Here is a 14,467-nt window from a genome sequence, read left to right as displayed (position 1 = left end):
ACTGTTACTGTACTTTGGCGGAGCTTAAATAAGATTAGGTACCCTGAGAGTGTGGCTATCAACAGAGACCTAAAGTAATTACATTGGCCATGGGCCTCCATGAGGGGCAGGGAGGGGAAAAGGGACTTAATTTTTCTTTTGCCATAGAGATTTTCTATTCAGAGCAATCGTTAATTTTTTATATACATTTGTGTGCTCTCTTTTTTCCAGAGGCTGAGGAAGAGGAGGAGGAGGAGGAGGAAGAGGAGGAGGAGGAGGACGAAGATGCCGAAGAGGAGTATGATGAAGAGGACGATGACGAGGAAGAAGTAGACGGAGAAGATGAGGAGGATGAAGTCAGTGGAGAGGTCTGACTTGTTTTTAGGAGCGGATTTTGTCTCCTGTGCCTCGTGATGAAAGCCAAATGTAAACGTAGCTTTGAGTATTTGAATTTGTTAGTCTAGTAAGAGTTTTAGATAGGCGAGGTCTATCTAGCTGACCTAAGGAACTACATGGACCTCTTCAGAAGTCCAGGTCACAAGGTAACAGGGACCGGGGTGAAGGGGGACTCTTGACAGAGAGATGCTCTTAGACGTGGCAGTTTGTTGCTCTCCCTGCTTTTTCCCTCACAATGGTGCTTTTCCCCCCACATCCCCCCCAGTCTGGCTTCCTCCAGCATAAACAAAACTAAATGAGTACCTTGGGGTGATTGAAGTCATTGAAATCGGTGACCTTACACTCATTTGGAGGGGATGAGTTTTAGGAAGCAGGAAAGGATGGAATTTAAAGGGATGTAGAGGACATATTGAAGAAGGGTATGATGTGCGTGTTTGAGGGCGGAAATATATTGGTGGGGGCAAGGCCTCCCAAATAAAGATGTCAGGGAGAAACAGAGATTGGCAAAGAAAGGAATAGGGATGAAAATCTGGAAGTCATTCATGGAGAGGGAGTAATTGAATGAGCGAGTGAACAGAGCCGGCTTCAGGCAGGTCTCGAGGTGCAAACTCAGAGGGGGGTGGCAGGGAGGGTACAAGAAACGGGTGCAACTTCAGAAGGTTGGCAGTCTGGCATGGTGACGGCCGCAGTAGGAGTTAAAAATTTAAAAGCACGTAGCCTGAGTTGGAAGCAGCGCCTGGGTGTATAGGCACGTGGGGAGGGAACACAGTGGCTCTGGAGAAGCTGCGGTGGGTCATTCTGCCCATTCTAGATTTAGGGGTTCAATTGGGCTTCCGCGGGTGTCATGGAACGCCGCATGTGTGCACAGCGTAATGTGATGATGTTATATGGGAGGGGGTGGCAAACTTCTTCTGCCTTGGGGCAGCCAAATGTCTGAAACGGGCCTGTGAGTGAAGGAGCGAATTTGAGCGAAGCGAATAGAGGACCCCTCATTGGGGATACCTTCAGTTAATGGACTTGGGGGATGACTAGAGGCCAGGAGCGGGGAGTTATCGGAGAACTAGGAGGAGAACCATTGCGTGAGTTGATTTCCGGAAACCGCCTTCAGAAAGAGCTTCGAAGAGGTTGTCCAAAGTGTCCAAGGCAGGCCGAAACTATGAAAACATAAAAAATCTTTCCTTGCACCGCTGAGCATAAATGCCATATTGCCGGGCTCTAGAAAGGGAATGGAAGCAGCAGGTTTGGAAACATGTTCAGTTTCAACTGTGGATGGGAGAAGAGATGGGATGGGACCTTGAAGATCAGAACGGGTAAATGAAGCCTCCGTAAAATCGGGGAAAAACAGGACGTGTCTAAGGACAGAGAGGAAGTCGGTGATGGCAGAGGGAGGGAATGTGGATGGGGGCCAACCGTCTTGGGCAGAAGGAGGCTAGAGTCTGGGGCAGTTAATCGGTGGTACTGCACTAAGCACTTGAGAGAGTACTGTGCGGTAGAGTACCTAGGTCCGATTCCTGCCATTGAGGCGATTACAATCTACTGGGGGAGTCCGGTGTTAAAATACATTACATACGATGGGGGTAGCGGCACAGTATAAGGCTATATTCCAAAGTGCTGTGGAGATGGGATGAGTATCCGAGTGTGTGAGGGGTATAGACCCCAAGTGGATAGGCAACGCAGAAGGCGGACAAACATGGGAAATAACAGAAGGGAATGGGAGGGACAACTCAGAAACTCCTGGAGGCACATTGAGATGAAGGAAGCTCCTGGGAGAGTTTATGCCTGGTGCTCTGGATCCTTAAGAAATGGGTCCCGAGGTCGTCATCAGGTGGAGAATTGCAGTCTGTCAAGAAGGAAAATCAAATTGAGTGAGTGGTCATCATCCAAAGCATTCCTCGGTGCCCAGATTTGCAGTACTCTACTAGACCGTCTCCAGGGTTAGATTTTGCAGATGTCCTTTAGTTGCCATCCTATCTTATATGTAGGGCGAATTATATTTGAAAACCCTGCTAGTGTATCTGAAGTTGAGGAAAGGCTGTCAGAAGATTCAGATCGAGGGCTTTTTCCCCCTGGTGTTTTTTTTTCTAGGTCTTACCATTTTAAAATCAGTTTGGGGAAGAAAAGTAGATCTTTAAAAATCGGGTTACTGAAAATTATGGGCTAAAGCAAGCTACTTTATAGATATTACTATGTGTTTATAGAGTTTTGATGCATTCACTCATCAAGTTTATGGAGAGAAAAGCCCCAGAGTGTTTTTGTTTATTTTTGTTTTTCCCAACTGTGGGGCAATTTTGTGCTGTTCATTCATTTCTTCAGGAGGATGACGTGGGACAAGGAGAGGTGGAGGAAGAAGATGAAGATGAAGATGATGAAGAGGAAGGTATGGCTGTATATATGTTTGTATGTATTTATTACTCTATTTTATTTGTAGATATTCTATTTATTTTGTTAATATGTTTTGTTTTGTTCTCTGTCTCCTCCTTCTAGACTGTGAGCCCACTGTTGGGTAGGGACCGTCTCTATATGTTGCCCACTTGTACTTCCCAAGCGCTTAGTACAGTGCTCTGCACACAGTAAGTGCTCAATAAATACGATTGAATGAATGAATGTCTAATAAAATATGGTGTCATTTCAGAATAAATGGTTTTCTGTTCACTCCTAAAGAAATTAAGGTTGAAACAGTTGAGATGCTGTATAGGTTCCAGGTGTTACTTGGTTCTGCTTGGCTTTTTGTCTTCTCTTGCTAAACATGCTTTGTGAGGATTGGGTAATAATAATAATAATGATGGCATCATTATTATTATTGTGTGCAAAGCACTGTTCTAAGCACTGGGGAGGTTACAAGGTGATCAGGTTGTCCCACGGGGGGCTCACAGTTTTAATCCCCATTTTACAGATGAGGGAACTGAGGCCCAGAGAAGTGAAGTGACTTGCCCAAAGTCACACAGCTGACAGTTGGCGGAGCCAGGATTTGAACCCGTGACCTCCGACTCCAAAGCCCGGGCTCTTTCCACTGAGCCACGCTGCTTCTCTGTCCCCTGCACAGGATGGGCAATACACTTTCCAAGCTGAAACTTTGATGAATAGAGGTGGGGAGTGGCACAGTCTTCTTTCATTCATTGTCGTGTTTATTGAGCGCTTACTATGTGCAGAGCACTGTACTAAGCGCTTGGGAAGTACAAGTCGGCAACATATAGAGACGGTCCTTACCCAACAACGGGCTCACAGAGGGACTGCATGATTCTCACGTAGCCTTTTTACCAGGCGAAAGGGTCTCCCTTGCCAGCGATAGCAAAGCCTCCCCCTCGGATGCCTTTTTTGTCAGTTTTGTGAGGCTGGTCTCTTACCAGAATAAGATCCTGGAATATAGGAACTTTCACATTAGTGGTTCTTCAGAAATTTTCCCGTTCCCCTGGAGAAGGGTCAAATTGTGCGCCTGGGTGTATACGTAGCAAGAGATAGAGGAATATATTCGCGCACGGATGCAAATTCTTATACATCTGTGGGGTCTGTGAGGGGTTCGGATGGGAATTTGGATGACTGTGGGTAGGGAATGTGTCTGCCAACTCTGTTGTACTGTTCTCTCCCAAGCGCTTAATACAGTGCTCTGCACGCAGGAAGAGCTCAGTACATACGATTGATTGGTATTAATGGGTGGGTGTGGTGAGTACTTTTCATGCTCTTTCTTTCAACCCCCCAACTGTCAGGCAAGAGGGGAGAGCCACCCCTTCCGGCCCCTTTTCCAGTGATTGTAGCTGCCTCCGAAGCTACAATTGCCCCTAACTTCATTCATTCATTCAATCGTATTTATTGAGCGCTTACTGTGTGCAGAGCACTGTACTAAGCGCTTGGGAAGTACAAGTTGGCAACATATAGAGACGGTCCCTACCCAACAGGTGGGCTCACAGCCTAGAAGGGGGAGACAGACAACGAAACACGTAGACGGGTGTCAAAAGGTGCCTCCCTTAGAGAGGATCACTGATAAAGACACAGATCTCCGATATTTAGGGTACAAGAGAAGCAGCGTGGCTCAGGGGAAAGAGCCCGGGCTTTGGAGTCAGAGGTCATGGGTTCAAATCCCAGCTCCGCCAATTGTCAGCTGTGGGACTTCGGGCAAGTCGCTTCACTTCTCTGGGCCCCAGTTACCTTATCTGTAAAATGGGGATTAAGACTGTAAGCCCCCCGTGGGACAACCTGATCACCTTGTAACCTCCCCAGCGCTTAGTGCTTTGCACATAGTAAGCGCTTAATAAATGCCATTATTATTAGCGTAGGCCAGATGAGCTCAGGCTGGACCTCTCCAGGGCCACAGTGCAAGCCGACTGCCAAACCAGAGTGTGACGGTGCTGAGGAGGGAAGAGAGGAAATGCTCCCTGTCACTGCGTGGCCTTTGGAGTGTAATAATAGTTTTTTTGTTTTAGCGAGCGACCCCACTATGCGATTCAGCTTAGCGACATCTGCTCTTGTGGACCAGACACTTGCTGGGCTAAGCTTCTGGCTTCTCCCTGCTCTCTGTTGGGATACTGCAGTCAGCAACCAGCACAGGGGCAATCTAGTTAGTCGTCTCACCAACCACCTTATAATGTATAGGCCGAAATGAACGCCCACGCCAGGCTTTTGTGTCGCGAGACCTTGGAAACGTAGTCTGTCTCGTCTCTACTGTGCTTCCCCCCTCCCCTAACCATTTCCGCTGGGCTGCTTTGTTCGTGCTTCTTGAGATTTAGTTGGTTGACTTGTCCCAGAGCATCAGCCCTGGGAAGCGAAACCTGTTATAAATTATGGTACAGATAGCAATGAAGCTAGATGCTTTTGGCTTTTTCAGTCTCCAGTCATTAGTTGCCACCTGTATTCCAACTTGCTACAAGGCGGCTGGCTCCTGTTTCCTGCAGACACGGAGAAGCCCGACACAGCTTTGAATGTTGCCCTTAAAACTGCTCAGTTTTTGAGTGTCATTCATAAGGAAAGGGGTGGGGGGGGGTGGGCGGTAAAACTGAAAATTGGAAGAATGTTGCCGTTAAAACTGCTCAGTTTTTGAGTGTCATTCATAAGGAAAGGGGTGGGGGGTGGGCGGTAAAACTGAAAATTGGAAGTCAGATTTCCCTAAAACTTGCAGAGCACTATTTTGCATGTATATGGCACTTTTCCTCTTCTTCCTCATGCTTTACGAAGTCCAACAATAACTGGACACCCCTCTGGAGCCTGCAGGATACAGAGAGGAAAAGAAACAGCATTCATTCATATTTATTGAGCACTTACCGGGTGCAGAGCACTGTACTAAGCACTTGGGTTGGGAACAGTAATAACGTCTTACTTCACCCTGCTCATATCCCATGCTCCTTTCACCCCTACTCCCTAAGGCACGTGTGCCACTCTCGTATTAGGACTGCTGCTACTGGTAGTTTGGGGCGAATTCCCTTTTCGGCTGATGGCTTAACCTGGAATCTCAAAATTGTATTTCTTGGTAATGTAGATGAAGAAGAGACTGCAAGAGGTGAGAAGAGGAAGAGAGGAAGTGATGATACTGGGGATGAAGATGATTACTAAAACCCCAGGTTACCTGAAAAGAACTTTTCAGTATTGGTTGAATTACCCCTATGGAGTTTTGCTAATGAGGAGTACGTGCAAACAATTGGTATCTGTATAACAAGCCCCAGGATATCCAAAGAGCCAAAGAAATCGTTCTTCTGACATTCCACGTTTTTTCCAGTCAGTCCCTATTGGCTACCCACCAGGTGGTTTTGTTGTTTTGTGTTTCTTTTTGTTTGTTTTTTTTTTTCCAGACTAAATATACAAACTCGGGGCATAGTAAAGTGGTTCCATCCTTTTACTGTTGTTGAGTTCTTAGGTTTTCATATAAGCCTTGCTCTAAAAAAAAGAACAGTTGTGAGTGGTGAGTCATAATTGTCAGTGACTACCAGGTAACATCAGATTGTAGTACTGTTTTTACTTTCTGTAAAACAAAAACTTTGTAAATAAAACCTTAACGTTTTGGGGTCTTTTTCATGCCTTGCTCTTTTCCTTTTGTTTGGTTTTGAAACCTTCGAATGTTTTTACAGTAGGATGTTTTATGCAACAACTGCAGAAAAAAAGATATTTTTAAGAATTGAATAAAATAAACCTGTTTGGTAAAGCCTAGTTGTATTATTACTTTAGATATGAATGGCAGGCAGTATTCATCAAGGTGTAAGGGTTGATTTACTCAAGGCTTGTCTGAGAAAAATGATTGACCGAGACGCTTTGGGAAGCACTGTCGGAATCTAAGACTTAGATGGGAAATGGATACGTCCAGATCAGCTCTTCCGGGCAGGTGGTGAGCTAGATTTAATGTCCGGGGAAGGAGAATGGCTTCCCCCCCACCCCGAGTAACCTGTTTGAGTGACTTAAGCATTCATTGAAAGAAGATGTGTGGCTGCAATATCACTAAGGAGTAATAATGATGGCATTTGCTAAGCACTTACTATGCGCAAAGCACCATTCTAAGCGCCGGGGAGGATATAAGGAGATCAGGTTATCCCACGTGGGGCCCACGGTCTTAATCCCCATTTTACAGATGAGGAAACTGAGGCTCAGTGAAGTGACTTGCCTAAAGTCACCCAGCTGACAAGTGGCGGAGTCAGGAGTCGAACCCATCACCCCCGGCTCCCAAGCCCGGGCTCTTTCCCCGGAGCCACGCCGCTTCTCGAGTAAATATCAAAGATTTGGGTCGTGTGCGCTGGTAATGAATAATTGGGTGGTTCTGTGTGCTGCGCTTTTGAAGTGTCTCAGTAAGATAATAATAATGACGGTACTTTTAAGCGCTTACTATGTGCAAAGCACTGGGGAGGTTACATGGTGATCAGGTTGTCCCACAGGGGGCTCACAGTTTTAATCCCCGTTTTACAGATGAGGTAATCAATCAATCAATCAATCGTATTTATTGAGCGCTTACTATGTGCAGAGCACTGTACTAAGCGCTTGGGAAGTACAAATTGGCATCACATAGAGACAGTCCCTACCCAATAGTGGGCTCACAGTCTAAAAGGGGGAGACAGAGAACAGAACCAAACATACCAACAAAATAAAATAAGTAGGATAGAAATGTACAAGTAAAATAAATGAATAAATAAATAGAGTAATAAATATGTACAACCATATATACATATATACAGGTGCTGTGGGGAACGGAAGGAGGTAAGACGGGGGGATGGAGAGGGGGACCAGGGGGAGAGGAAAGAAGGGGCTCAGTCTGGGAAGGCCTCCTGGAGGAGGTGAGCTCTCAGCAGGGCCTTGAAGGGAGGAAGAGAGCTAGCTTGGCGGATGGGCAGAGGGAGGGCATTCCAGGCCCGGGGGAGGACGTGGGCCGGGGGTCGATGGCGGGACAGGCGAGAGCGAGGCACGGTGAGGAGATTAGCGGCAGAGGAGCGGAGGGTGCGGGCTGGGCTGGAGAAGGAGAGAAGGGAGGAGAGGTAGGAGGGGGCGAGGTGATGGCCAGCCTTGAAGCCCAGGGTGAGGAGTAACTGAGGCCCAGAGAAGTGAAGTGACTTGCCCAAGGTCACACAGCTGACAGTTGGGGTGTTCATGAGTATAAAGGGAAATTGGCATCATAGGGCAGTAAAACTGGAAGTGGCCATATGGCTTTAGAACCAAGTCCCGAAGAGTGCAGTGCGTGTTGAACGTACAGGCGGGCCTTGACGTGATTTTTCTTCGTTATGACGAGCCGCAGTTGCGACGTTTCTAAATGTACATCCCGTGGCGGTCCTTGACGTGATTTTTCTTCGTTATGACGAACCGCACTTGCGGCGTTTCTAAATGTACGTCCCGTTTCGCACTTCTGACGCATCCGTTTTTGATTTAGGACGGACTCCGGGTTAGGGGCCTTGCCCAGCCCTCTTGGCTTCCCGGCTCGCGGCTTTCCTGTCCCCAGTGACCACCCCCGTCCATTCGATTTCAGTTCCTCAGATTTTCGTTTGGTAACTTCTGTTGCTCCTGCTACCACTTGGATCAAGTGGGATGGGGAAAGGGGCCGGGGACAACAGGAGCTACCAACTGAAAAGCCAAAAGAATGAAAACTTCAGGAGGTTTAGGGTGGCATTTGCTAAGCGCTTACTATCAATCAATCAATCAATCAATCGTATTGATTGAGCGCTTACTATGTGCAGAGCACTGTACTAAGCACTTGGGAAGTACAAGTTGGCAACATATAGAGACGGTCCCTACCCAACAGCGGGCTCAGGTGCCAAGCCATGGGGTAAATAAAAGATAATCAGATCAGACACAATCCCTGCCCTATGTGGGGCTCAGAACAGGCATTTAATCTCCATTTTACGGCTGAGGAAACTGAGGTAGAAGTTAAATGACTGGTCCGTGGTCACAGGAGGTGAAAAGTGGCGGAACTGGGATTGGAACCCAGGACCTCTGGCTCCCAGCCCTGTGCTCTTTCCCCTTAGGCCACATGTATCAGGATAATGCTGCCAAGTTGAAACGAACAGTTGAGTAAAAAATATACATCTGTACAAGTACCAGAGGTAAGCTCACTGCGCACAAGTGTCGCGGGTGGGTGTTGATTCGAGTTGCCATGACTTGAATGGGGGAAGGCTTCCCGGAGGTGATGGGGATTTCAGAGGGGCTTCAGAAATAGAGGGAAATCCGCTGTTGTCTAGAGGATTTTGGGTGAGGGATGCCATTCCAAGGCTAATGAGCTAGATTAAGGGGTCAGAGGCGGGAGAATCGAGAGCAACATGCATGTCAGTACGCCCTGTCCGCATTGTGCCGCCAAACTCTTTCATGTCTTTCTTTGCCCACAGTGGTGGAAAGCACAGAGGAGGTGTATGCGCGTCTTCTAGGAAGTTTGTGTTAACTATGAAAATGGTCAAAAGGTCTGAAAAAGGTGAGGCCCCAACTCGAATTTGTACAGTTTTTGGATAGCCTCTGGAGGAGGATGGGTGTAGCCATCCTGAAAGATAAGCTAAGCATTCAAGAGCATGCTAGGGGTTCTGCCTTTTACGCAGTCAGCTCTGATAACTAAGCAGCAGGTTGGGCTGGTTATTCGCTCAGGTTGAGAAAATGTAAGTTATTCGGCTGGTGGATCAAAATACGGGTCCCTGAATTTAAGCACAATTTAGGAAGAGGTTAGAGGTCTCTTTTTTACTGATTTAAAGCTACAGAGGGGTACCGTCTACCGTTGAGTCTTTCAGTGCAAGTAGGGTGGTGGTTTTTCCCTTCAAAGTCAGACGTAGTTTGAAAAAAAAAAAAATCAAAAATCTCAGGTGGAGCTGCCGGTGTTGAGCAATCAGTGGTATTTATAAAGGGCTTACTATGTGCAGAGCTCTGTACTAAGCGCTTGGGAGAAGACACTACGGCAGAGTTGGTAGACACGTTCCCTGCCCGTGAGGAGCGATGAGGAGGCAGCTCATGTTTTCCCCGAGATGCTGGCTTAAGCGTCGAAGGTGTTGGATGGGATTTTAATGGTGATGAAGCGGCCCTGTAAAATCCCTAGCTGAGGCGATTCGCCTTTCTTTTCCTCTCACCTCCAGCTAGGAAACAGTGAAGCTAGTTTCATTTCTGTCTCGGGGACACGACCTTCACGGTTTTCTGCTCCTCCATCAAATTGTGCTGATGTAGATTTGCAAAGAGCTGATGTGGCAGCATTCCTAAAAGGGATTCTAAAATACCGGGACAGAATATCAAAGGTTTTGCAAACTCACTTGCCCAGCTTGCTCTAAAGTCACATTATTATTGCATTTAAGCTACGGCCGGAGGAGAAGTCTCCGGAACCAGGGTGACGTTAAAGCTAGATCAAAGACCACCCGGAAAAGTTCCGAGTTTGAGAAAAGGGGGAACGGGCCGAGTGAACAGGGCTGCTTTCTTTCGCTCCCTCACAGGTTACCTGGGCCTTGACTGCCCATCTAGAAGGGAACAGAAAGAGGCGTGAAGAGTTGTTCCCGCCTCAGACGGAGATGGGATGGGTTGGGGCGGGTTTGTTGGGAAATTGCCCCTTTCTACGTGCGGGCTTGGAATGCCCCGCAACTGTTATTCAATAGCGGAAGACCTCGTTCGATTCCCGTGTTCTTTGCCTGGGTTCCAAGAGGCCAGGCTTCCCTGGCTCCTTGGATTGGGCTTAGAGCAGTTCCCTCTGCGCAAATCAAGAGTTTGGCAACTGCAGAAGTTAGGGCACTGTCAATTAATCATACTTAGTGAGCGCTTACTGTGTGCAGAGCACTGTACTAAGAAGTTGGGCCCTAGCGCAGGACTGATTTGGGAATCCTACCACACTGACCGGGCATATCGGGCAAGAATTGAAATGATTTAAAAGTACCCGAGTGCCTTGGTTTCAAGTCCCGCCCGCGGGAAGAGGATGTGGAAGCATGACTCCAGGCGAAACCGCAGAAACCTGGTTGTCCCTCCTCATCTAAACGGCCACTAGAACCCCGACTACACCTTGTCATTACAAAGGCCGTGGCCTTCATTTTGGGAGATCTGCCATGTTGAGGGTTATGGTATTTGTTAAGCACCTACTATGTGCTAAGCACTGGGGTAGATACGAGAAGATCGGTCGGACAAGGTCCCTGTCCCATATGGAGCTTATAGTCCAAGTAAGAGGGGGGTGGGGTTTAATCCCCGTTTTACAGATGAGGAAACTGAGGCAAAGAGAAGTTAAGCAGCTTGCCCAAGGTCACACAACCGGTAGGTGCCGGGGTCGCGATTAGAACCCGGGTCCTCTGATTTCCATTAGACCATGCAGCTTCCCCGTGTTGTGGCGCACTGGTCAAAACCAGGAAGCAAGGGAGATGAAAACTGGAAACACGGTGCCTCTTTTTCATCTCCCTCCACGAGATTGCTGGATTAGGGAAGCAATTAGAGAAGCAGCATGGCCTGGCTGGAAAAAAAGCCTGAGCCTGGGAAGCAGAGGACCTGGGTTCTACTCAGTCTCCTCATCTGTAAAATCATTGCGGGGGGGTGTAGATTGCGACCCCAGTGCAGGGCAGGGACTGGGTTGGGTGTGATTATTTTGTACCTACCCCAGCACTTAGCACAGTGCTTGGAGGAAGTAAGTCCTTAATGAATGTTATAATTATTAATGCCTTTACCTGCCCATTTCCATTTTTAATGGTATTTGTTAAGAGCTTACTATGTGCCAGGCACTGTACAAAGCGCTGGGGACTGTACACAGTCCATGTCCCACATGGGGCTCACAGTCTTAATTTCCATTTTTATAGATGAGGTAACTGAGGCTTGATTTTTCTTCCTTCTGAATTATAGGCTGAGAGTGTGGGGCTAGTGTGAGTCAAGGCAAGCGGGATCTGAGCCCCCTTTTTCCTCTCCTCCTCCCCATCCCCCCCGCCCTACCTCCTTCCCCTCCCCACAGCACCTGTCTTTTTGTTTGTCCAGATTTATTACTCTATTTATTTTACTTGGACATATTTACTATTCTACTTATTTTGTTAATGGTGTGCATCATGATGTGAGAAGCAGCGTGGCTCAGTGGAAAGAGCCCGGGCTTTGGAGTCAGAGGTCATTGGTTCGAATCCCGGCTCCGCCACGTCTGCTGTGTGACCTTGGGCAAGTCACTTAACTTCTCTGAGCCTCAGTTACCTCATCTGTAAAATGGGGATTAAGACTGTGAGCCCCCCCGTGGGACAAACTGATCACCTTGGAACCTGCCCAGCGCTTAGAACAGTGCTTTGCACATAGTAAGCACTTAATAAATGCTATTATTATTATTATTATTATTATTATTATTATTATTATTATTATTATCTTCTAGACTGTGAGCCCACTGTTGGGTAGGGACCGTCTCTATATGTTGCCAACTTGTACGTCCCAAGCACTTGGTACAGTGCTCTGCACGCAGTAAGCGCTCAATAAATACGATTGATTGATTGATTGATCTAGCTTTACTTCTATTTATTCTGATGACTTGACACCTGTCCACATGTTTTGGTTTGTTGTCTGTCTCCCCCTTCTAGACTGTGAGCCCGCTGTTGGGTAGGGACCGTCTCTAGATGTTGCCGACTTGTACTTCCCAAGCCCTTGGTACAGTGCTCTGCACACAGTAAGCTCTCAGTAAATAAGATTGAATGAATGAATACTTCCCAAGCGCTTAGTATAATGCTCTGCACACAGTAAGCGCTCAATAAATACGATTGAATGAATGAATGAATGAATCAGCTAACTGGGAGAGGGAGGGTGAAGGTTGGGTTTCTGGCATGAGAAATAACCCTTTTGTCCCCCTTCTAGACTGTGAGCCCACTGTTGGGTAGGGACTGTCTCTATATGTTGCCAACTTGTACTTCCCAAGCGCTTAGTACAGTGCTCTGCACACAGTGCTCAATAAATGCGATTGATTGATTGATTGATTTTAGCATCCTTGTCTATGAGGAAAAGGACAATCCCCTTTTTGGTAACCTACTCCTTTCACCCCATCTCTTTAATCTGCCTCATTCAGGACTCTCCCTGGGCACCTCTGAGAGGAAGACAAGGTAAGATTGCCGTGTTTCTAACTTCAATACACTCCCAAGAAATCCTGCACTCCCTCTCCTCAGTAGCTGGGCTCTCCGTCCCCTACTTCCATAACCTCCCCCCCAAGTCTGCTACTTTCCTTTTAGGAAAGCGCTTAGTACAGTGCTCTGCACACAGTAAGCACTCAATAAATGCGATTGATTGAATGAATGAATGAATGAAAGGTACTCCTACCCTCTTTCCCAACCACAGCTCCTTTTTTTTTTAATGGCATTTATTAAGCGCTTACTATGTGCAAGGCGCTGTTCTAAGCGCTGGGGGTATACAAGGTGATCAGGTTGTCCCACGGGGGCTCAGAGTCTTCATTCCCATTTTACAGATGAGGTAACTGAGGCCCAGAGAAGTGAAGTGACTTGCCTAAAGTCACACAGCTGACAAGTGGCAGAGCCAGGATTCGAACCCATGACCTCTGACTCCAAAGTCCGTGCTCTTTCCACTGAGCCACGCTGCTTCACACTCAGCCCCTTGGAATCATCAAACCCCAATCCTGATGCTGGTCAGGACTCCCCTTCTTGATTGGGTCCCTGTGACTCATTCATTCATTCAATCGTATTTATTGAGCGCTTACTGTGTGCAGAGCACTGTACTAAGCGCTTGGGAAGTATAAGTTGGCAACGTATAGAGACGGTCCCTACCCAACAGTGGGCTCACAGTCTAGAAGGGGGAGACAGAGAACAAAACAAAACATTAACAAAATAAAATATATAGAATAAATATGTCCAAATAAAATAGAGTAATAAATCCGTACAAACATATATACATATATACAGGTGCTGTGGGGAGGGGAAGGAGGGAAGGGGGGATGTCTGAGGCACAGAGAAGTGAAGGCCCAAATGATGGCATTTGTTAAGCGCTTACTATGTGCAAAACTCTGTTCTAAGCGCTTGGGGGGGAGAATAAAAGGTGATCAGGTTGTCCCACTTGGGGCTCACAGTCTTAATCCCCATTTTACAGATCTGAGGCACAGAGAAGTGAAGTGACTTGCCCAAAGTCACGCCGTTTAATCCCCATTTTACAGATCTGAGGCACAGAGAAGTGAAGTGCCCAAATGATGGCATTTGTTAAGCGCTTACTATGTGCGAAGCACTGTTCTAAGCACTTGCGGGGAGGGAATACAAGGTGATCAGGTTGTCCCACTCGGGGCTCACAGTCTTAATCCCCATTTTACAGATCTGGGGCACAGAGAAGTGAAGTGACTTGCCCAAAGTCACGCATTTTAAGCCCCATTTTACAGATCTGAGGCACAGAGAAGTGAAGTGCCCAAATGATGGCATTTGTTAAGCGCTTACTATGTGCGAAGCACTGTTCTGTGATGTGCCGACTCCCGGTGAAACAAGGCAAGTCAGATCCTTTAGACAACCTTAACATGTCCAAAGCAGGATTCCTCATCTTCCCACCCAAACCCTGTCCTCCCCCTGACTTTCCCATCACTGTAGACGGCACCACCATCCTCCCTGTCTCACAAGCCCGTAACCTTGGCATTATCCTCGACTCATCTCTCTCATTCAACCCACATATTCGATCTGTCACCGAATCCTGTCACTTCTCCCTTCACAACATCGCTAAAATCCGGCCCTTTCCATCCAACTGTTACCAC

General features: G+C 47.3%; 1 protein-coding gene across 1 annotated transcript in view; it reads left to right on the top strand.

The window, feature by feature from the left end:
* The window catches only part of ANP32B (acidic nuclear phosphoprotein 32 family member B), a 30,708-nt gene extending 24,333 nt beyond the window's left edge, over positions 1 to 6,375 (top strand). The window contains exons 5-7 of the mRNA XM_038770055.1: positions 211 to 347; positions 2,689 to 2,752; positions 5,843 to 6,375. Of these exons, the coding sequence (XP_038625983.1) occupies positions 211 to 347; positions 2,689 to 2,752; positions 5,843 to 5,916 (275 nt within the window). The 3' untranslated portion in view covers positions 5,917 to 6,375. The remainder of the gene's footprint in view (positions 1 to 210; positions 348 to 2,688; positions 2,753 to 5,842) is intronic.
* Positions 6,376 to 14,467: the final 8,092 nt, after the last annotated feature.

Source organism: Tachyglossus aculeatus, chromosome X4, assembly GCF_015852505.1.
Source record: "Tachyglossus aculeatus isolate mTacAcu1 chromosome X4, mTacAcu1.pri, whole genome shotgun sequence".
Lineage (NCBI taxonomy): Eukaryota > Metazoa > Chordata > Mammalia > Monotremata > Tachyglossidae > Tachyglossus > Tachyglossus aculeatus.
Note: the sequence above shows the minus strand (reverse complement) of the source record. Positions and strands in the feature narration are given on the sequence as shown.